General features: G+C 42.2%; 1 protein-coding gene across 5 annotated transcripts in view; it reads left to right on the plus strand.

Annotated features, from left to right (window-relative positions):
• The window catches only part of HTR4 (5-hydroxytryptamine receptor 4), a 236,458-nt gene extending 216,282 nt beyond the window's left edge, over positions 1–20,176 (plus strand). For 3 of the 5 annotated variants that reach the window (XM_050962750.1, XM_050962753.1, XM_050962752.1), the window contains exon 8: positions 16,946–17,020. Coding sequence is in view for 1 of the 5 variants with exons in the window: in XM_050962751.1 (XP_050818708.1) it covers positions 16,946–17,033 (88 nt within the window). In the remaining 4 variants the exon portion in view is untranslated. Of the gene's footprint in view, positions 1–16,945 lie in introns of all 5 variants that reach the window. The other 2 variants (XR_007775511.1, XM_050962751.1) reach the window with 2 other exon arrangements.
• The last annotated feature ends 4,623 nt before the right edge of the window (positions 20,177–24,799 follow it).

The following is a 24,799-nucleotide window of genomic DNA, read 5'->3' on the forward strand; positions in this document are numbered from 1 at the left end:
AACCAGTGAGCTTTGCCATATAACATAGGAAAAAGAGGCTCAGTGACCTATGTTTTCTAAAATTCACTCCAGTGCTGTTGATTGGGCTTGAGGTAGGGTGACCAGACAGCAAATGTGAAAAATCGGGACAGGGGGTTGGGGGTAATAGGAGCCTATATAAGAAAAAGACCCCAAAATTGGGACTGTCCCTATAAAATTGGGACATCTGGTCACCTTAGCTGGAGGCTATAGACTCACCACCAAGTGTTTGATATTCCCCATCCTGTATTCCACTCTTGAGTTTGGATCTCCTGAAAGTTACCACCCAATTATCAGACTGTATTCTTCAATTTCACTTCCTGACATGATGCAGTGAGGTCCTCAGCTGTATAAATCACATTACTTTACCTAACTAAGCTGATGTATCTTGGACACAGACAAAACTCAAGGAGCCAGATTCACCCGGTATAACTCCACTAACTTCCATGGGATTGTGCATGTCTGACTGGATGTGGTCTTGAAATGTGCCTGCAGACTGCAGCTAATGTAAAGCCAGTCCACTGGAGCTGAAGCTGGACAGGCAAAGTGAGAACTCAGGAAGAGTTTCGCTAATAAATAGTGTGAAAGTTGCATTTTTGACTATATTTATGTACATTTTACACACTGCACCACACTGTCCACTGTGCACTGCTTAGGCCCAAACCATACATTTTCTTTCCTTTAAAAAAATATTAAGGAGACAATAGCCAGTCAAATATACCTTCAAACTTGACTGGAGTATTTTAGGAAATTTTGAATCTTTTCAGGGACATACTGGTGTTGCCCGAGGTATTGTTCGCATTGTGTTAGGGGCCATATAAACATAGAATGAAAAGATGGCACCTGCCCCAAGTGGCTTCCAATCTAAGTATAAGACAAGAAACAAGAAATGGATAAAGACAGACAGGTGGGGAGCACAAGGAAAGAATGTGATCATACTGGTCAGCCTGGATAAGCTGTGGTTTCAACACACCAGCTGTGTATCCGTTGTCGAGATGTATCCCATTGTAGGATTTGTTTGCTGACTGTTGAAGAGTATAACTTATGTGCATGTATGGTTCTAGCTACAAAGGGTGCAGTCAGATACTAATCTGACTTGTTTAACTGTTTCTTTGCCAAGTATCAGAGGGGTAGCCCTGTTAGGCTGGATCTGTAAAAGCAGCAAAGAGTCCTGTGGCACCTTAATGACTAACAGACGTTTTGGAGCATGAACTTTCGTGGGTGAATACCCACTTCATCAGATGCATGTAGTGGAAATTTCCAGGGGCAGGTATATATATGCAGGCAAGCTAGAGATAATGAGGTAGTTCAATCAGGAAGGATGAGGCCCTGTTCTAGCAGTTGAGGTGTGAAAACCAAGGGAGAAGAAACTGGTTCTGTAATTGGCAAGCCATTCACAGTCTTTGTTTAATCCTGAGCTGATGGTGGTCTGTGGCAGGGGGGCAGCAGTGCCTAGCAATCTTCGTTGAGAGGCCAAGCTGGACTGTCCACACCCATAGAAATGATCCGTCAGGGTCAGGTTTGAAGCACATTGCCCCTGTGTTTCTTTGCCAGCACTCTGGTAAGGGAACCCTGCACTCCTGCCTCATTAAGCAGCGACTTATATAAAATATGCTTACTGACCATCAGTATGCAATGAAGAGAAATAGTCATGGCAGCAGAGGATGGAGACATTTGTCTGCTAGGCAGACAAATTTAGCTCCCAAGCAGATGCAGGGAGCCAGTCCGAATACTGGCACTAGCAGAGTTTCAACTTGGCACTTCTAGCTTAAAATTTACTTTCCTCAAGCATTTGTGGGAGTAAAACGTATGCTTGAATGTTCATAGGAAGTGAGCAAAATGGAGCATACATGTGATTAAAGGAAATACATTCTTAAACATCAGTGAGTGCTAACAGAATAGCTCTATAGTGGTCTCCTAGCTCTTGCATACACTTAAACATCGTTGCTGCTTTGGTCCATTTAAAAGAAATTCCTTAAGAATTTACAACTCAGAAGGCAAAGAAGATCCTAAGGAATTACAGGTGTGTATGTGAAAGGGCTTTAACAAACACACCTTCTATAAACCATATGTCTGTCTCTGAGTGAAAGGATGTCAATCATGCAAAGAAACACAAAAGATTACAAATTAGAAACCAAAATTTGGGACCGGCTCTGTTCAATATCTTCATCAATGACTCAGATGTTGGCATAGAAAGTACACTTATTAAGTTTGCAGACGATACCAAACTGGGAGGGATTGCAACTGCTTTGGAGAACAGAGTCAAAATTCAAAATGATCTGGACAAATTGGAGAAATGGTCTGAGGTAAATCCGATGAAGTTCAATAAAGACAAATGTAAAGTGCTCCACTTAGGAAGGAACAATCAGTTTCACACATACAGAATGGGAAGAGACTGTCTAGGAAGGAGTAAGGCAGAAAGAGATCTAGGGGTCATAGTGAGCCACAAGCTAAATATGAGTCAACAGTGTGATACTGTTGCAAAAAAAGCAAACGTGATTCTGGGATGCATTAACAAGTGTATTGTAAACAAGACACGAGAAGTCATTCTTCCGCTCTACTGTGCGCTGGTTAGGCCTCAACGGAGTATTGTGTCCAGTTCTGGGCACCGCATTTCAAGAAAGATGTGGAGAAATTGGAGAGGGTCCAGAGAAGAGCAACAAGAATGATTAAAGGTCTTGAGAACATGACCTATGAAGGAAGGCTGAAACAATTGGGTTTGTTTAGTTTGGAAAAGAGAAGACTGAGAGGGGACATGATAGCAGTTTTCAGGTATCTAAAAGGGTGTCATCAGGAGGAGGGAGACAACTTGTTCACCTTAGCCTCTAATGATAGAACAAGAAGCAATGGGCTTAAACTGCAGCAAGAGAGATTTAGGTTGGACATTAGGAAAAAGTTCCTAACTGTCAGGGTAGTTAAACACTGGAATAAATTGCCTAGGAAGGTTGTGGAATCTCCATCTCTGGAGATATTTAAGAGTAGGTTAGATAAATGTCTATCAGGGATGGTCTAGACAGTATTTGGTCCTGCCATGAGGGCAAGGGACTGGACTCGATGACCTCTCGAGGTCCCTTCCAGTCCTAGAGTCTATGAATCTATTAATCTTTCTTTCTCTTGAAGTTAGGATAAATGAGTAATTTACAGAAGGACAGTCAGAGCAGTTGTACTGGAAATGTTAGCTAGGTTACCAACAGGGAATATGAGATCAATTTAAGATGTTCTGCAACATTAACACATCAGCAAAAAAGCAGAATGAGAACCAAATTGCAAGCTCAATTTCACCCAAGAAATTGTATTCAGTGGGTTCAGAGATTCATAAATTCCAAGGCCAGAAGGGACCACTGGGATCCTCTAGCCTGACCTTCTGTATAACACAAGCCATAGAACTTCCCCAAAATAATTCCTAGAGCAGATCTTTTTGAAAAATCTCCAATCTTGACTTAAAAAATGCAGTGATGGAGAATGCACCACAGTACTTAGTCAGTCGTTCCAGTAGTTAATTACACTCACTGTTAAAAATTTGTGCCTTATTTCCAGTCTGAATTTGTCTAGCTTCAACTTCCAGCCATTGAATTGTGTTATAGCTGTCTCTGCTAGATTGAAGAACCCATTTTTAAATATTTGTTCCCCATGTAGGTACTTATAGACTGTAATCAAGTCACTCCTTAACATTCTCTTTGTTAAGCTAACTAAATAGAACTCCTTGAGCCTGTTACTATAAAGCATGTTTTCTAATCCTTTAATCATTCTTGGAGCTCTCTCTGAACCCTCTCCAGTCTATCCACATCCCTCTTGAATTGTGAACACCAGAACTGGGCACAGTATTCCAGCAGATGTCACACCAGTGCCAAATGCAGAGGTAAAATAGCCTCTCTATTCCTGTTCTCGAGATTGTTTATGCATCCAGGGGTCAAATTAGCTCTTTTGTCCACCCTGTCACACAGGAGTATATGTTCAGCTGATTATTCACCACAACCCCCAAATCTTTTTCCAGCAGAGTCACTATTTCAAGGGGTAGAGTAGGTGGTGTTGTCCTCCTTAACATCCTGTAACGATTTTCAACTGTTGCCCAAATATGGCGGTTCAGTTTCCCTAGCTGGAGACCTGAGTCATTCCATTCTGAGCCTGCAAAGAGAAGGAAGCCAGTTTGTTCCATGAAGTCCACACACTTATTAAGAGTAGAGCAGTGATAAGCATGGGAACCATCTGTGATTAGTATGTTCCAAAATAGGTTTGGACCCACAGATTAAAAATGCCTCCAAATGTGGAGGAAGAACTGGAACTTCTGCCTGGTGATGGAGCTTCTTATATCATTAGGCCAATAGGAATAGGTTGTGAGGTGAATTTTTTGTCTTGTTTTACCTATTTTTATAATTATCCCTTTACTTTTGCTCTCCATCTTCCTTACCACAGGCCCTGTAATGCTTGCTCATATGGAGCCATAAGGGGAAAGGTGTGCCTTGCTAATTAGTGCCATAGTAAATAGCCTGAAGATGTAGAATCTTGATTTTCCCAGATGGATTTGTTGAAGGCTAATTTGTAATTATACCATAATGTGCAGAGAAAGAGCTAGTCAAAATTGTTCTAGCAAGATTTTTTTTTCATGAAAAGTGCAGTTTTTGTTTAACCAAAATGTTTCACAATTTGCATTGAATATTTTCCATTTTCCGTTTTGTTTCCTTTTGAACTGAATTTTTCTTTTTGATCTGGTTGGCAAAGAACAAAAATGTCAATTCAAAACAAAATGGGTGAAGAATTTGTCCAAATTAGGCTGCGTACTTGATCAAACAGAACGTTCCATTCTAACCCCAGCCTGGTAATGGGATTAAGCATACTCCTGCATTTCAAACAAACAAACAAACAAACAAACAAAAAGTAACAGAACCTACCAGGACTTAAAGTCACTGCTGTTTGCACTCTTTGGGTTCCATGTAGGTTGCTACGGCTGGTAAATCCACATATTGCAATTGAAATGAAATCTTAATCACGTATGACTGCTGTTCACTTCCATTGCATAACACCACAAATATAGGCTACGGAGGGGGCTTCTGTTTTTAATGAAAAATTCATAGCAGCTTCATCACCAAAGAACATGTGACTAAAGAGGGAAGCAAATCAAAATTAAGGTATAGAATTAACATCAGTGGAAATTAATTCTAAATATGGTAAGGACAGTCCACAGGTTAGGGTGCTAGCCTGGGATGCAAGAGACTCAGGTTCAGTTCTCTGCCACAGACTTCTTGTGTTGCCTTGGCCAAGCCAGTTAGTCTATGTGAGCCATAGTTCCCCTCCCATTAGATGGGGAGAATAGCACGTCCCTATCTAACTGGATGTTATAACTTACAGTATAAATACATTCAAGATTGTGCAGAACTTAGATGGAGGCCATACAAGTAACATAGACAGGAATTACTCTGGATTTTCCCTGATGTAACTTAAAGAATCAGTTGGGCCTGATTCTTAGCTCCTTACACACACAGCCTCCAAATGCGATATGTTTCAATGTATGCAGCATTGTAGTCACCATCTTAGTCCCAGGATATTAAAGAGACAAGGTAGGCGAGGTAATATCTTTTATTGGACCAACTTCTGTTGGTGAGAGAAGAAAGCTTTAAAGCTCTGTGTAAGCTCAAAAGCTTGTCTCTTGATCCAGTTAAAGATATTGCCTCACCCACCTTGTCTCTCTATATGTTAGAGTGGTCTAGGGAGTGTAGCACAGAACTGTTGGTCATTGAATCCCTGTGTGACCACTTCACATCTTTGTGTCCCATCTGTTTATAGAGAAAATAATTGTTATCTACATCAGAGTAAGTAGGTAAGTATCATTTAATCTTTAAAAAGCACTTTGTAGTCCTTGGATGAAAGATGTTACATGAGTGCAGATAATTAGTGATTAATATTATTATTCTAATCTACTGCAAACTCTGCTTGCTTTTGGACCAGCACAGTTAAACAGGAGTAAGGAGTATACCTTGTATATTCTGCATCCCTGAAGAAATCTGGAATGTGTAACTATTTCTTCAATATTGTCGGGGTGAAATTTTCAAAAGAACCTACATGGCTTAGGGCCCAGATCCTCAAAGTCACTGGGAGTTCAAAGGGAGTTAAGTGCCTAAATACCTTGGAGGATCTGGGCCTTAGATGAACCTAAGTTTCAGTGAAAGTCAGTACGACTTCAGGTGCTTTTGAAAATGCAGTTTAGGCTCCTGTGTCACTTAGGTGCTTTTGAAAATTTTCCTCCATAGCTTTTTGCCAGGCATTTTTCTAAGTATCACAGCTGAGAATTAAGTGAACAGAAGTACTAGGAATTCAAGTCAGCAGGGCCTGGTGAAATTCATCCTATGGTATGTAAGGAACTAGTTATCTAACTAGTTATCTACTGGGAGGAAAGGTGGAGATAAACGAGCAGGGAGAGGAATGAGTAGGCTGGAGGTGGAGCAGCTGATTGTCCCTTTTCCAGCTTCATAGAAGTCATTTGCGAAAGATAACACAGCCATGGGCTGCTTAACCTTGCCTTGAAGTCCCCACTCACACATCCTGGGATCTCTGGGAGTTACTGTGTTTCCTTTAACACCGTTAAACATAGGGAATGCTACTTTTAAAAGTGAAGTGTTTCTTTCCTTCCCCCCGCCTTTCTCCCTTTCTAATTCTTTTGCAACTTTTTCCACTTGGGGTTGGGATAAACTTGTGTCCTTGCCCAGAATGCTTCATGGACCACTCTGCTTCAGCACAGCCTAAATGGTTCTCTTCACTCCACTACTAATGCAGACATGAATATATCACGTTGTCTGCCCCAAACCTTCCCTACTTTTTCATACTACATCTGTAACTACTATAGGAAAACACATTGCAAATTACTATTTGCTACAAAATAAAGAATCAGAGAGGCTGTTTTCCACCTGTGCCTGAAACAGGAATAAAGCAGAACAGATGCTTGATGGCCTGGAATAACTACCTTACACAATCATCTAAATCACATCTCTATTTTTTTATTTTATTTTTTTTTATGTTGCAATTGTGAATTATGTTGTTTGCATTTGTAATTATGAGGCCAAACAGATGGTGGAAGGCTTATTTCAGAATGATGTATCCATTAAAATAACCTACTCTGGGCTGCCAAGTGATTGTTCACTGTAATCCTGATGCACTATAGCAAAGGGTTATTTCGCTCTCTCTCTATCTCTCTCTCTCTCTCTTTCAATGCATCAGAATGGAACAGCTTTGAGAAACAGACACTATATTGGGTGATTGCTATAAAAGGGGTGTTGTAAACAGCCACAATGGACCAGCCTGGAATGTCTGTTTGCCAGAAGATGGGAATGGATGACAGGGCCTGGATTGCTTGATGATGACCTGTTCTGTTCATTCCCTCTGGGGCACCTGGCATTGGCTGTTGTCAGAAGACAGGATACTGGGCTAAATGGACCTTTGGTCTGACCCGGTAGGGACGTTCTTATGTTCTAATTTATCAGTCTCCTAAGAAAAGGCAGGCATAAAAGGTTATTAGACCAACACAGTTTTCAACCCTAAGAGGTGCCCTCAACTCCTGATTCACCTTGTTTGCTAGGTTCCAGTGATATATGGCCACCAACCTGCCCACCTTCCCTCTTGTTCTGATTTCACTCAAACTGCTCTTACTGCAGTTTGTCTGCATAATGTAGCTGGGACTTAAATCGTCTTGAATCTGTTAAGATCTAATCATAGACGAAGTCCTAGGTGTTCAAATTTTTCAGCATCCTCGGGATGCTTCTATCTCTGTTGCCTTTCAGGACATCCTGCTTAAGGACATCCTGCTTGCCTTTATCTACCCACAGTGACAGGGTTCTCAACATGTCTGACAATAGCAGAGGCTCCTTGGAATCTCCTACTGGAATTGGAAGTGGCCATCTGTCAACCAGGCTCCTTTTTTGAAATCTCATTTCACCATCTCCCTCTTCGTAATTTTGTGGGGTGCTTCAACTCTTCCATCTACTGGGCATTCTGCTCAGACAGACAATAATGTGCATTTTAGATCTTCTGGATTAGTTTGTCTCTGAGCTTTCTGTGCCACTAGTTTTCATATGAAGACTTCAGGATCTGATCTAACAAAAATAAAGACAGAGGTGCAGTGTCAAGGCCTCTTTAAGTTGCAATGGTCTGTACTGACCCAGCTCTGAGTGTTACCTACATTCCAACCCCCTTAGCATACCCTATTTATGTGCATTTGCTTCCCACTTCAGCTTCAGCACACAACTCCATAGCAATTAGCATAGTCCATTACACTAGGTGGGTTTGAGGGTTGCCCAGTTTAACTGCCTTAAGCTGGTAAGCTGTTCCAAAATGAAGCTTCTCTCATCAGACAGGTTCTTCACAGCCCTCATCAGGAGAGAAATGGCTGAAACCTTTGTTCCTCCACTCATCAGTTAGAACACCAGAGGAATCAGCATCACTCCTACCCACAGCTATGACACAGCTGCAGGATCCTTTAGTACTTCACTGATGCAATGCAAATACTTTCAGGGCACAGATGGAGAACTAAATGTAATGATACAAGGCTGCTGTTGTGTTGAGCGCCCAGAGTGCAGGGGCAGAGGCGGAGCAGGAAGCAGCTGAAAGGCTGGTTGCATTTGCTACCAAGCTTCATTAGGGATCCCTGAGATCACTATTATTTCTGGTTTATTTAAAAATGTATTTTAACTTGAAGCCTGCTAACTGTCATGTAGCAAGTCTATGTAACTGCATGTTCCTGGGAGAGTTAAGCTGAACCTCCCTCCTCCAGCCACTCCAATCATCTGTTACACCCACTTGTTACGTCTTAAATTAGATTGTAAACCCTTCAGGGCAGACATGGTCTTTTAATATGTCTGGCCAGAGCCCAGCACAGTGGGGTTTCTATCCGGTGCTACAGTGCTGCAAATAATAATATGTTCATCTCTCCTAGAGTTTAGATTTAAAATTTGCTTGGTACCCAAAGCCCAAGGTGGGGACAGATTATTTTTAAACAGGTGTATTAAATAGCAGACAGAATGTTCTTACTATGTACTAGGGGCTAGTGTATAGTGAAAACTTACATTGGCATAGCTATGTGTCTCAGGGGTGTGAAAAATCCACAGCCTTGAGAGATGTTGTTAAACCAGCCTACCCCCTGGTGTAGACAGTGGAAGAGAGAATCCCTCCCACTGCTGTAGTGAGTGCCTACACTGAACAGCTACAGCAGTGCAACTGTGCCAGCAATGTCCCTCTGCCGTGTACATTGGCCAAACTGGGCAGTCTCTATGGAAAAGAATAAATGGACACAAATCTGCCATCAGGAATCCTAACATTCAAAACCCAGAGAGCACTTCAATCTCTCTGGTCACTCAATAACAGACCTAAAAGTGGCAAATCTTCAATAACTAAAACTTCAAAAACAGACTCCAAGGTGAAACTGCAGAACTGGAATTAATTTGCAAACTGGACACCATCAAATTAGGCCTGAATAAAGGCTTGGAGTGGTTGGATCATTACAAAACCTAAATCTAATTTCCCCCATACTAATTTCCCCCTACTGTTACTCAAACCTTTTTGTCAACTGTTTGAAATGGCCCACTCTCATTACCACTACAAAAGGTCTTTTTCCTCCCTTGGTATCCTACTTTTAATTGAGTTGTCTCGTTAGACTGACCTCACACTTGGTAAGGCAATTCCCATCTTTTCACGTATTTATACCTGCTCCTGTATTTTCCACTCCATGCATCTGATGAAGTGGGTTCCAGCCCCTGAAAGCTTATGCCCAAATACATGTGTTAGTCTCTAAGGTGGCACAAAGACTCCTTGTTATTTTTGCTGATATAGACTAACACAGCTACCACTCTGAAACCAGCCCCAAGAAGATACTCACAAAACCAGACATACACTAACACAGCTACATGCAGAACACAAATTTTCAATGTACGTGGAGAAGCAAAAGTATGCATGTACAAACACAAAACAAACATGCGCATACAGAGACTTTTACTACCCTCAAGGGATAAAAGAAAACCCCCTATCTATCTCTATAAATGTTGATGATGAAAAACGGTTTCCTTCATTTTCTAGGTGGGGGACAGAATTAACAACCCCCAGTCAAATCAAATCTTTCCAAGCCTAGTCTGTACGTACCTGCAGAATTTGGTATAAGTCTTCCACAAATGTTTCCCCGCCACAACAACAGAAACCAGGCTCCCGGGAATTGAAAATAAAGTTTCCTATTCAGCAAGCACTTGATACTGTGAACCGGCAGATTTGGGGGTGATTAGCAAACGGAGAGCAGATGTGGCTGCACTACAAGGAATAGGTTAAGGGAGGCTGAGCTATTCTCTATCAATCTGTCCTTAGCAAGGCTGAGATTGATGCTTTTGCCATGCTTGGAGTGTTCTGGGTATTTCGCTTTCAGATTTTTTCCTCTGCTGTTATTACACTTTGGGAATAAATATTTTTATTTGTAAAGGTTAACAAGACTGGAGCCAGTGATAAGCCCAATGTTTATTCAAAGTGCAGGTAGTTGCCACACATGAGTTCCCTTCTGTAGTCTATTAGTGAGACAGCTCCAGCCAGCAGGGGCCATCTTCACTCCCCACCAGTTTTTCATGTGCTGTGCCTGCTAATGCAACCCAAATCCTTGCACGTTGTTCGTGACATTGTTCTGAGTGTGGAGCGGCCCCACGTCCTTGCGGTAGCCACCAAGGTTAATTTAATGTAAGATTACAGACTTGAATCAAGCCAGGGTCCTTGAGATGGGAGATGGATATGAATGCTAGGGGTAGGCCCGGACTATTGTTAAAGTTAAGGGCACTGATTCATAACTGTTCTACCGTGCTTTTACATTGTCTCTGCAGGTGTAAAATGCTGTAATGCTGTATGTGGCCGCTGGGGAATTCCCCTGGTATAGGGGGCATCCTGGGCAGGTAGTGTCAGCATAGCTAGCCTTATACTACCCTCACAGAGACCAGGCACAAGGGGCATGCCAGGGAATGGGGACAGAAACGTTCCTGTTCTCCAGCTAGTGTTGCCTGCTAGAAGGGCCCTGGCACTCTATGTTGTGCTCCACTATCAAGAGCAGCCCCCAGAAAGAGGAGGTGCAAAAGTGTCAAGCCACTATTTACCCCAGTCCCTGGTCCATACTCAGAATGGGAGTTGGGATGAATTTGACCCTTTGACTAGAACAAATCCTGGCTCTAATGTTGGGCTCAGGGCTAGAATTCACATCCAGGAAGCTCAGGCACAATGGCACATTGAGCTTCATTCCAGTGTTAGCTCATATAATTCTTGCAGGTGACACACTATCCTGGGCTGTCACCTGGGCGAGATAGCTTTCCAGGGGCATTTCTTCTAGGGCAGAGATGCCCACCTTTGCTTCTACTGGCTTCTTTCCTGCTTTGGTTTTAATACTGTAAAGCCCCATAAACAATCACCTAGACTCACCCACCATGATGACAGATAATTCTGTAGGGAGCCTCCTAACTAGTTCATTCAAGCTTCAATGTTCCCATTGGAAGCAGCGGGACAAGCAAGCACAACAGACTTCCACAGTTCTGGGAATTGTTTTGCAGCACAGGGTACCTGGGGGGAGCCAAAAACTACTAACTATCTTGGCTTTGCTTCCCTAATTGTACAAATCATTGGGGGGGGGGGGGGGGGAGGGTGTGATCAGCTGAGAGTTGAAGGGAGAAACTGCAAGAAAGTTATATCTTATTGGTGATTATTTTCCTTGTATTTGGTGAATTCCCAAGATATTTTAGGATCACAGCCTCCTCATTTCTATCATGAATCCATCAAGGATTTATCCAAACAGTCCCCTCAACTGTGCTGAAAGCTAATTCCAACCATTTAATTAAAAAGCCCATTGTACTGTCAGAAACAGTGTGTGCTGCAGAAGCAATTATCTCCAAATTGGTCATTATCACAATTAAAATACCATTTTGCAAGCATGCAAACAGCCTAAGGCAGAAGGTCCTTTATGGGTAATAATGACTCTACTTTATCAGGCATTATTGCTGGGTGATGCTGTTTGTGGTCTGAAATGAAATGGCAATAAGCATTCTTCACTGAGTTAGGGGAGGAGTCAGCTTCATACATGATAGGGAGCTATTTCTAATGGAGTTTGATATACCAGCATTTAAAAGTCCCATATTAGAGACTCACTGTAGGTAGTAGAGCTGAGCAAATAATTTGCAGTGAATAATTTACTCAATGAGTTTAGCCTCTTTTTCTGTTCATTGATTGTGATTTCCTCAGATTTACACATTTATCCTGACTATTCAGCATCCATGTAGTGTGGCTTAGTAGTGATCAGGGAGATAAGTCACATGGCATGTTGTTTCCCACAAGTGCTTCAAGTGCGAGTGAATGTCAAATTCAGTTGCACAAATGCTTGTGCATTTCAATTTGAAATGTGCTTTCTGTGAATGTTTGTGCCTGTAAAGTGAAGATGATAATCCCAGAGAGCAGATTGAATAAACTGTTGTAATCTGAGAAGGGCGAGGCCTTATAATCTTCTACATCTGGATTTTAAAGTTAGCACTGTAACAATTAAGCAGTCTGAAGTGTCATATGAAAGGAGAAACCACTGAGAAACCACCACATAGCACAGTAGTCCACCAGTGGAAAAGCCCTTAGGCTGTATATTTATGAAATCTCCCAAGCGTTAATAATACAGAACATCTATTATTCCCTTGTTTTAGCTTTCACACTGTGGCATGATTGCTCATTGTGATACAGAATGCTGCTCCCTCCCCCATATGCCCATCTCCACAGATGGCAAACAGTTGGAATTTTTGGACCAAGCACAAGAAGCAACATGAAAATAAATTTCTGCCCTGAGAGATTCTACAGCACGCTAACAATTTCTCTTTAGCTTGCACGTTTTTCGTACAGATGGCACCTTCTGCTAAAATGCAGAACATGGACAAATCCTTTCTGACTACAAGCAGAGATGGACGATATGCTGCCTCCTTTGGGTGCCTTGTATGAAACCACTTTTCAATAGCTGTCTCTCCTGCTGCTGAACAGACTGTGCATCATTCTGCAGCATGGCTGCCTTGCTCGCAGAGCACATGGTCTCTCTTAACTCAGCTGTAGCACAGATCCTGGCTTGCTGATGTTTCCTTGATAGAGCTTCTTGCACAAACATGTTCAGTCTGACTTGGCACAATATACAAAAATCAAGTCTTTGCAAATTGTTCTTATATTTTTAATGCCAGAAAGGACCATTATGTTAATCTTGTCTGACTTCCTGTCTAGCACAGGCCATTGCATTTCACCCACTAATTCCAGCATCAAGCCCGTATCTTGTGGTTGAGCTAGAGCATATTTTTAGAAAGCCATCTGATCTTTATTTTAAAGATTTCAAGTGGTGGGGAATCCACCCCATCCCTTGGTAAGCTATTTCAATGGTTATATCCACATGCATAATGATCAGTGTTAAAACAGCTGATAGATATATTAGAAATGAGCTTGAGCCCAGACAAATTTAGATCCAGAGCCAGTCTTCCCCAAAGTTTGGGAGTGTTCATATCCCAGCTTTTGGTTTAGGCCCTTTTCTGTTACACAGGCCCTAACGGATAGGTACTTAGTACATGCATCCAAAAGCCCTACTCTGCACAGAGGCGTGTGCAATTCTAGACATTCTGTGGCTAGAGTGTTATAAGAACAAATCCTGGGTCTAATGCTATTTGCCTCCCCTGTTCACGCATGCTAAAGTAGAAGAACTGATCATATTCCTTTTTAAACATGCACTTTAGGACTGGGTAATTGTTTCATAGAATCATAGAATGTCAGGATTGGAAGGGACCTCAGGAGGTCATCTAGTCCAACCCCCTGCTCAAAGCAGGGACAATTCCCAACTAAATCACCCCAGCCAGGGCTTTGTCAAGCCTGACCTTAAAAACCTCTAAGGAAGGTACCTCCCTAGGTAATCCGTTCCAGTGCTTCACCACCCTCCTAGTGAAATTTTTTTTCCTAATATCCAAACTAAACCTCCTCCACTGCAACTTGAGACCATTACTCCTTGTTCTGTCATCTGGTACCACTGAGAACAGTCTAAATCCATCCTCTTTAGAACCCCCTTTCAGGTAGTTGAAGGCAGCTACCAAATCCCCCCTCATTCTTCTCTTCTGCAGACTAAACAATCGCAGTTCCCTCAGCCTCTCCTCATAAGTCATGTGCTCCAGCCCCCTAATAATTTTTGTTGCCCTCTGCTGGACTCTTTCCAATTTTTCCACATCCTTCTTGTAGTGTGGGGCCCAGAACTGGACACAGTACACCAGATGAGGCCTCACCAATGTCAAATAGAGGGGAATGATCACGTCCCTCAATCTGCTGGCAATGCCCCTGCTTATACAGCCCAAAATGCCATTAGCCTTCTTGGCAATAAGGGCACACTGTTGACTCATATCCAGCTTCTCATCCACTGTAACCCTAGGTTCTTTTCTGCAGAACTGCTGCCTAGCCATTCGGTCCCTAGTTTCAAGCAGTGCAATGGGATTCTTCCAGGATTCTTCCGTCCTCTGCACTTGTCCTTGTTGAACCTCATCAGATTTCTTTTGGCTCAATCCTCTAATTTGTCTAGGTCCCTCTGTATCCTATCCCTACCCTCCAGTGTACCTACCACTCCTCCCAGTTTAGTGTCATCTGCAAACTTGCTGAGGGTGCAGTCCATGCCATCCTTTAGATCATTAATGAAGACATTGAACAAAACCGGCCCCAGGACCGACCCTTGGGGCACTCCGCTTGATACCAGCTGCCAACTAGACATGGAGCCATTGATCACTACTTGTTGAGCCTGATGATCTAGCCAGCTTTCTATCCACCTTATAGTTCATTCACCCAGCCCATACTTCTTTAAATTGCTGGCAAGAATACTGTGGGAGACCGTATCAAAAGCTTTGCTAAAGTCAAAGATAATATGTCCACTACTTTCCCCTCATCCACAGAGCCAGTTATCTCTGCATAGAAAGCAATTAGGTTAGTCAGACATGACTTGCCCTTGGTGAATCCATACTGACTGTTCCTGATTACTTTCCTCTCCTCTTAAGTGCTTCAGAATTGATTCTTTGAGGACCTGCTCCATGATTTTTCCATGGACTGAGGGGACGCTGACTGGCCTGTAGTTCCCCGGATTCTCCTTCTTCCCTTTTGTAAAGATGGGCACTGGCTCTGCAATCACATCCGTCAACTCCTTTAGCACCCTTGGATGCAGCGCGTCCAGCCCCATGGACTTGTGCTCGTCCAGCTTTTCTAAATAGCCCTGAACCACTTCTTTCTCCACAGAGGGCTGGTCCCCTCCTCCCCATGCTGTGCTGCCCAGTGCAGAAGTCTGAGAGCTGACCTTGTTCGTGAAGACAGAAGCAAAAAACCCCCGCATTTTTCCACATCCTCTGTCACTATGTTGCCTCCCTCATTCAGTAAGGGGCCCATACTTTCCTTGACTCTCTTCTTGTTGCTAACATGCCTGAAGAAACCCTTCTTGTTACTCTTAAATCTCTTGCTAGCTGCAACTCCAAGTGTGATTTGGCCTTCCTGATTTCACTCCTGCATGCCTGAGCAATATTTTTATACTCTACAGTTTCAGATGTGTAAGTTTCAGATGAGGAGGAATAAAGGCTTGTTTACATGGACACTTAGGCCAGATCTACACTACAGACCTATATCGGTAAAACTTTGTCGCTCAGCAGTGTGAAAAATCCGCAGCCCTGAGCAACGTAGTTCTACCCCCCATGTAGACCTCACTGTGTTGATGGGAGAAGCTTCTCCCCTTGACATAGCAACCACTTCTCGTGGAGCAGCATCAACTATGCCAGCTTGTTGGAGCCACATGCAGTGCTGAGTTGCTTTGAACATCTGGCCTCACAAGGTGACACCTGAGAAGTCATTATAATTAATTGCTTCGGTGAACAGTGTTTTTCCCCCTCTAGTTCTGTGCAGCAATTCCATTTTGGAGAGAGTCTGGATTCTTGCAAGGAAGAGTGATTATTAGATATGAAGTGTTGCAAGGATTTGCATGAGCCACTTTGGCACCAGTTGCTGGGGAGCCTTCCAATCATCTCACACTTACTCCTTTTCACTAAGCATTGCACTCCAAATCCCTTTTACTAGGACAGACAGAAACAATGGGTCTCCACCAGCCTAAGCCAGCAACGCCACTTGCTGTAGATAAAGCTGTTTTGAGAAGGGCAGCGTGAGTTCAGATAGTGGATGAAGAGGCAGAGATGGAGGTCCTTTCCCCCATCCTTCATTTACAGCACCATCAGTTAGGGCCCAGAGTCTGCAGGAAATCAATAATTTGTGACTATGAAGTGGAGTTTGGTTTGCAGAATGCTCTCATTTTTCAGTTGGGAAAGTGTGTGTATTTCAGGAGTCTCCAGGAGGTTGTAATCCTGCATGGCAATGATCTGACTGGACATGAAATGATCAGTATTCAGGACAGTTGTACTAAAAGAACTGAGATTACTAGCAATCAATTGTTTTTAGTGCATGGTTCACATGAATCAGAGGGCTGGTCTCTGTGTCACTTTAAAGGACACATACATTCCAAGCCAAAGCAAAGTGATTTTTTAATACTTGCTTTAAAGAGATTCAATTCTGTGTTGACAACTCAGTCACCAACATCCACCCCAGAGTCCCGGGTCTCCTAATTCATTAGCTTGGTTCCTCATGGGTACTTGTTATAGCTCAGTTCTACATGAACTGGCAGATTCCTACTTTGCAGGGGTTGGGGTTAACATTATGGTCACAGACATCTTCTGCCATCATGAACAGCGTTTGGATTTACATTTTACTTGGCAGGTGGAGCAGAGAAATGGGATATTAGGAGCACTCTGAAGTCACACCTGCCTAGGTTTCAGACTCTTCTGAGAAAAGAAAAGGCTCAGTCTGTCCTTTTTAATTTGCTCTAGTGACTCCTATTTGTTTTGATTTTCTCCCCTCCTAGGTACACAGTTTTACATAATGGGCATCATCAGGAACACGAGAAGCTTCCCATCCACAATGACCCAGAATCCCAGGAGTCCTGTTTCTAATGAAGACCCTGGCAGAGGAACCACACACCTGCACACCAGATGATTTTGGGGCAGCAGGACTCTAATGCAAGCTCATTTGTCTGCATTTCCCTGGTGCCTCCTGTATTGATTTGATAGGAATGGCTAACAGCATGAATATGGTGACTGATGAGGCCGAGGAGGAGACGCAATGTGCAGAACAATTGAGGAGACCTCTCTGCTGCTGCAGGAGGATGTCTGGACTTTATTAACGCAGCAGGGCCTTAATGTCAGTGCTTTACAGAGGTGTGCAGACTTCCATCCCTGTACACAAAGAGCACACATGCAAGCCCTTGCACACACATACCCACACTAAGATTGATGGTTTTTCGCCAGCTGCCATTTTTTGCTGCATGCCGCCTCTTTGTTTTGTGGCCACAATATTGTGATTTTAAAGATTTCAAAGTCTGACTTGAAACTGTAACGCTGAACGGCAGTAAATGCCTCCTTTGTCTGCTCAAGGTCACACCTACGCCTAACATGGTGCTGTCAGGAGAGACGTAGTGCTTATATTTTCTTTCTGAAAAGAAAAGGAATTCTTTTCCTTCTGAGTTATCTTCAATGGTGAGATCTATCAGTGTGAGCTGACAGTTCCCCCTGTTCCGCACAATATCAAGGGAAACAGTGTTTTCCTGTAGATACTTTCCAGTGAGGGTCCTGACCAAGATCTCTGGTAAAAGAGCCAATGAGCAAAAATAGCCCATGAGGATCTAAAATGCAGCCCACAGACATATATAATCTTTGATATGGAGACATGGCCCACAGAGACTGCAAGTCCCAGCAAGTGCTGCTCTACAGTAGCCAGAAGACAGTAGTCGCAGTCTGCCCCATTTTCTACCGATTAGATGCAGTAGTTCTTATTTGGGCAAACTTTGGGCATCCCGCCTGTAAAAGAAAGGTTGATCAAGAGACAAAGTCCTTAGGGAATATCAGTCTGTAATAGCTCACTAAGTGCCATGTTGATAAATATATGTCATCTAAAGAGCTTTTCTAGCTACAGTTGGAAGACAAACTCCTACTTGGGTGTTTTGCTTTTTCTTCCCTCCCCTCCCCCACTCCACCTGTGAGGCTTAAAAAAAACAAGCTTCAGAACTTTCAAATGTTGCCCTATGCATCTGTCCTTTGACAGTAATCTCATATCCTAGCTACTTCCTGCATGCAGATATTACTACATTCCTTGTAGGCAGCTTCCTCCTTTGCATGTAAATGACAGGTAACGCTGTAGATCTAGGAACCCTGGGAGTCTGATTTTCGTGCAGTGGGAAATACGCAGGTTCTACACTGTGGGCCTGTAACCATCTTAGATGAAGATCTAACCCAAAGATGACGGCCTTAGCCTGGAAAACAGAAATGTATTTTGTTACATTGTGTAATCATGTATAGATTTTTTTTTAATGTAAAGAAAAAAAGTTGACATTATTTATTATTATTTTTAAAAAGAAGTGTTTTTTCCATTCTAAGCTTCTAAAACATGGGAGTTTAACATATAAATATAAATATTATTTTATTAAATGTTCTGTTGCTATGTGACAGGTATCTACTGTAAAAACAACCTGCTTTGAACAAAGAAAAAGTACTGCTGAGAAAGAGGATTTTGTGCATGATAACAGCAAGCAGGTTTCCAACCAGGGTGTCTGATTATCCTTGACTTCTGTGAAATGTTCTTTGAACTTGGAAAAACTCCATGCTAAAGTTTCTCATCCTTTTCTTTTAAAAATCATTAGTGCACTGGCCAGGAACAGCCCTAATTAGATGAAATGGTAGAGCCAAATAATTTTAATTTAGAAAACCCAAAGAGGTTAGCAGCAGGCACAAAGCTGTTGGCTTTGACACTTCATATTTTACTATGGGCACTGGCAGTAAATATAAGATGTTCTAAGAAAGCGTGTGAGAGACACAATTTGAGATAAATACTGGTTCATCACAAAGGCCCAGTTCGGTAATCACATGCTTGTGTAGGGGTGGCTTTTCAAAAGTGCTCAGGATTGGCCTAATTCTACTCCCATTGAAGTCAATGATACAACTTCCATTGACTTCAATGAGAGAAGTGTTAGGCCACTGCTGAGTGCTTTTGAGAAGACCATCCCCAAGCAACTTTACTCCTGTGATTTAGTTCTCAGTGGACCTATTCGTGTGAATGGTGTTTGCAGGACTCAGTTCTGTGACAGTAGCCCAAGTAGTGGTGGAACCCTGCATTCATCCTCAGTGGCAACAGGGTCGGCTCCAGCTATTTTGCCGCCCCAAGCAGCGAAGCGGGGAAAAAAAAAAGATAAAGCCGTGATCGGCAGCACTTTGGCAGAAGCTCTACCACACCGCTTCATTCTTCGGGGCAATTCGGCAGCGGGTCCTTCCCTCCGAGAGGGAGTGAGGGACCTGCCACTGAACTGCTGCCGAAGACCTGGACATGCCGCCTCTTTCCTTTGGCCGTCCCAAGCACCTGCTTCCTTTGCAGGTGCCTGGAGCTGGCCCTGAGTGGCAAACAAACAAAACAAAAAAAATCCAACCAACCAAACAAAAACCAAGTAAACCTTTTTCTCTTTCCCCATAAAAAGGCACTGAAAAAGATCAGTGGAAGATTTTTGTGAGTGAGATGAGACCATTAGCATGGTGACATGTGCAATGGAGTTTCATTTTTCCTTCTTTTGCTCTCGGAGTGTTATTTTTTTCTAATGTATTCTAATGTGCTTTAACAGTATATCTCATCTTAATTTAAAATAAAATCCTGAACACTGTCTTACTCATGGCAAATGTCCAAGGGGGTTCTCAATGGGACATTTGATTCATGAGCCAAAATAATCAGCTGCTCTGAAACAAAAATTACTCCTGTTCTAAAACCTCTTAGTACATTTAGGAAACGTAAGTGTCCATGATCTGTGTCATTTCTGGCCAATGACTGGTTGGTACCAAAGTGCAAGAGGTTTCATGTAAGTTAACCTGTCACTAGCCAGCTGGCAGCTATTATTTTATAACTACTCAATAGTTTCAGCAACTCTTCTGTAGTCGAAGTAAATCATATTTTCAAACACCAAAGCAATCTAGTGCTTCTCTGAAGAACAGGGGGTCTCAATCCTTGTTTTTTAACTTCTCTGACATTTCAGTTGCTGCTCATTGATTGACTTCAGTGGTTTGTGGACCATTCAGGGTAGTGATTTCCATGCCACTTTGGAGCACAGACCTGGAGACCTGGTCTCAATCTGATTCAGCATTGCAGAAGTATGGTGCTGAATAGGTGTAATGCATCAGCCATTGAAAAAAATAAAATTCCTCTATGTATATTACTGTCTAGTTCACTCCAATTTGTTTGCATTGTTTACACTGTATTTACATGAGATGACCCAACTGGACAAGCACCTCTTGGTGATGCATTGTGAGAGGTAGTGCCTTTCTGGTTAGTGCTATTACACTTGGTGGGAAAGCTATGCAGTTCTGAACAATTATACCATGCCGTGATAGGGGAAGGAGGCAAAAAGACATGAATTCCAAATGCTTTGGACTGCTCAGTGACTGTAACAATCATCCCGAAACATCAGGGCAGCACTTCCATCACCAGTTATGGAAAGAAATCAACATTCAAAAGTTAGAAAAATCAAGCTGGCTACATAGCATGTTATAACTGGTCAGAAAGGTCCAATTTTTTAAAGAGGATCAGATCCTCAGCTTGTAAATCAACAGATCCCCACTGAAGACAATGGATCTATGACATCTAAGCATCTGGCCTAGAGTGCTGAAGTTGTTTCCGCATTTGCTATCTAGTGAATCAGTGTTAGGCCTGATTCTCCCCAGTCTGGCATCCTGTGTCGTCATTTACGCCAGTGCAAAGTTAGTGTAAAAAGCCACCCAAGCAAGTTGGTATGGTTTTACACCTGCTTTGCACTGCCTGTGACTATGCAAATCAGGGGAGAATCGGACCTCAGCTTAGTAAATACTGGGGAGCTCATGGGTTACACAAAGAGATCCTTAAAGTTTCCATATCCTTAAGAAGTCTGCTATCCTTCCAGGTGCTTCGAGACCTTCTCTCACTCTTTGCCAACCTCCTTCAGACCCCTCTCCAAAACACACTTTTTTCATCTCCCAGTGAATCCCTCTCCTGTGTTATGTACACATCCTAGGTTGCTCTAATACTATGACTCCCTTGCTCAGCATGATATTTTAAAAATAATGATATTTTACTGCTCTTCCTTTCAAAAAACGATTTATGTAGGGTGAGAGGACAGGTATAATTTTGCAATACTGATCTGTAGGGCTAGTATCAATTCTCAGAGTACCTCACTGAACATCACAGAGCTGAGACGAGAGTTTCTTTCTTTCTTTCTACCATGCTCGTTCTAAAACTAAGAATGCATTCTTGCATTTTAACCAATGACCAAATTCTTTACTGCCTCATCCATGCACTTCAGCACTAACCATCAAACCGCTGCGTTGCAAAATTTACCTTCCTGCATCATTTTGCATTCTTGGGCATGCAATAAGTCCCTGAAGTGTAGACTGTGAACCTCACTGTAGTTCTGACTGTTAGATCCTTCTATCTCCAGCCTTTGGCCAGAGGTCAAGGGCTAGCATCACAGTTAACTAATAGGAAGTTGGGTGCTCAACTCATTGCTAACTACCCATCTTCAGAGGATTGCTCTGTTGTCAACACAGCCCCCCGAATTCAGTCACCATTTTGCTGTGTTGCTTTTTCTAGGTGAAATGTAGAAGCACAATAAATGACTACACCCCAAATAAGAAGAAATTGGTGCCTGCGAAATGGAAGCTCTGAGGCAGAGTGCGGAGGAGAGGCCATACACATTAATTAACAGATGATCAAGGCTGTCAGGAGGGACATGAGGCAATAACTAGATGACACGTGCTCTGTAAATGCCAGCACTTCAGACAGTCAGAGGCTGCATTCCTTATTGAGATATACAGATACATGGCTGCAAGCCAAGCAAACTATCTAATAAACATCATACATAGAGATGAAATCTTCTGGGGATTTATGTCCATCCGACTTTCCTCCCTCACTATTATTTCAGGGTTGAATATATGTTCTCAGCTGTTAATTGTGGAGCAGAGCAATGAATGAAAAGGGAGGAGAGGGGTACCTAAGAGGGAACCATCAGAAATATAGCTTACAATAAAGTATAGACTCCTTTTCAAGCGGTCTGAAAGCCCAACATTTGACCCATGTTAAAGTTGCAGAATATGGTGTCTGTCTAAACAGAGGAAAGAAAGAAATCCGCTGTTCTTTGGCCAAGAAAAGTATGTAGGACCTTCATAAAAGCAATATTCTGTGCTCTTCTATGCCCGCTGGGTTGAAGTGTATTGGCTGAGCTGTGGTGGAAGGACTGGAATAGTAGATAGTGCCAGATATTGGGACTGAATTATATTGGCAGAGCTGTCTGGGGAACAGTTATACAGCTCTTCCACACTTTCCATATCTAACCTTTTTTGACCATTAAAATTCACCAACACCTGAAAAATAATTGAAATATGATATAAATAACTGATATCAAGTTGTGTGTGGGGGGGTGTATATGTGTGCATATCTATATAAACATATATCTCCAATGAGATTATGTATTATTCCCTATGGTTTTGCTTTTTAAAGCCTAAAATTACACCCACCCACTAATAAATACATAAGCTACTTCTCAGTGCTTCAGATAGAAAGATGAGAACACCTAGTGCACATGGCAGACCACCTTCTCTGTGCTCTAATCTCCTCACCATATTGCCTTCATCTAAGTGTGGACTCTGACCCTTAGCCATCTTTCTACCTTGCCAGCTATGTGAGGATTGCCGGAGCTGTAGAATATCCACTGGCCACCAGAGCTATCAAGCTGTTAGTAAGCTTGCATTATTATTGCTGTTTGTGTACTTATTTATGGGCATTACTGTAACCCCCTATGAGCCCTAGTCATAGACCATTCCCCTATAGTGCTAGGTGCAGTACAATCTTGTGTGCCAATGGGTTATAATTTTGGACTCATTCTGTTGATGTGTTGCAGCATTGCATGCTATATCTTCCTTACAGAGGATGCATGTGAGCTACTAAAGCCATGATCAGAGTTAACTTGATTCTGTGTGATATGAAATCTTGGTTTTAAAGAGTCAATTATCCTGTCTATAAACTTTGACTGTACAGGAGTGGCTGCCTCAACGAAGGACACTTACCAGGTAGAACGTATACTTGAAATGCTTAGGACCAGCTAGGCAACTAATTAAACACTTGAATGAGAGAGAGCTGATGATCATATATGCTGCCCTTGACTTAAGCACTTATTTTGCTCTGGCTGCTCCTGAAGTCCACTGAATGGAAATTAGAGGTGAGCAAATAAGCAATAAACTACTAGATAAATTTCACTTCATTATTCAGCTTGAAGTTTTTCTGATCACCATCTTAAAATGACTGAATTTGTTTGTTATTCAGAATTACTTGCAATGATCTGGAAATCATTTGACTTAAAGACTGTGACTATTACAATCGAATAGACATCCAGAGCGGCCTGAAAAAAATGTCTCAGAGCAACAGGCGGAAGAAAGAAACCCAAGGGGCAGTAAATGTTACCTTGACTCCTGCCTCACTTAATCCTTCACAATGGAATCAGCCAATCCTGTCCAAATCCAGTCGAATTTTATCCCTCATGTAGATGGAAAATTCGTCACAGTTGGTTGTTTCTTAGAGGAGGCAGCCCAGATTTATCAGGTTACTGGCCACCCAGAAGAGCCCCAGTAGTTGAGGCTTCACCCATACTACAGCAGAGGTGGAGAACATTTTCTTAGGTCCTAAACCTGTGCCTGTTAAAGCCAATGGCAAAACTCTCATTGAGTTCAGTGATTATCAGGATCAAGCCTTTGCCACAGCATTGGAGTGACAAAGCTCTCTCTGTTTCTTATTGTGTCACTCATCCCTAATTCTGTGGATTTTTCTACTGGATAATCTAATCAATTAAAAAAAAAGTTCTGATTTAGCTCATTGATTTTTTTTATCTTAAATCCCTCTGAACTGAAGAGTATTATCTTTATTCATTGAGCATTTTATTAATGTGATTCAATTTTAATCTTAAAGGGATTTTGTATTGAATAACCATGTCTAGTTTAACTCAAATTTACCTGATTAAAAATTCCATTTGAGTTTAGTTCTATATTATATGTTATAAGCCTCATATGCTGAAAGGAAATCCTCTAGTACTGTTAGCCTTTCTAATATATTTTTGTTACTTGATGCGTTCTCAGGATTTTGCACTGAGGTATTTATTTTGATGTACATTATTTGCCTTGACAGTTTACAGAATTTGTTTTGTTATTTGTTTTTCAATTCTTCTTTTACTCATCTAAAGCCATTGAAATTAATTTAAAAACCAAACATCCCCCATGCTATATTTACTCAGACTGGGAATAGGCTGACTGCCAAAGTCACTTCCCCTGTCCCAGTATATTGTGGGTGACAGAGTAAGAGAACCTTTAGGAGATACCATATTGATAGTCAAAGACAAAAGATGACCTTAGAGTCGTCAAGAGGTATATTGTTATCTCTTAGAGATCCCAAGAAGTGCACGCACCAGTCTTCTTTGGTTTACAATAAATAACTTCATCGCCCTTCTGGGTGCTGTGGCATACGCCGCATTCCCCTTCCATGACTGCTTGTTCCAGGCCAGGACTTAGGGAAACCCTGGCTAGTGACATTAAACAGCATGGGTTGTGAGCAGCTAGTCAGCAAGTTAGTGAAGCAAGGAGAATTACAGGATCCTGTCTGTGTCCAGTAG

This window comes from Gopherus flavomarginatus, chromosome 7, assembly GCF_025201925.1.
Source record: "Gopherus flavomarginatus isolate rGopFla2 chromosome 7, rGopFla2.mat.asm, whole genome shotgun sequence".
NCBI classification, from domain to species: Eukaryota; Metazoa; Chordata; order Testudines; family Testudinidae; genus Gopherus; species Gopherus flavomarginatus.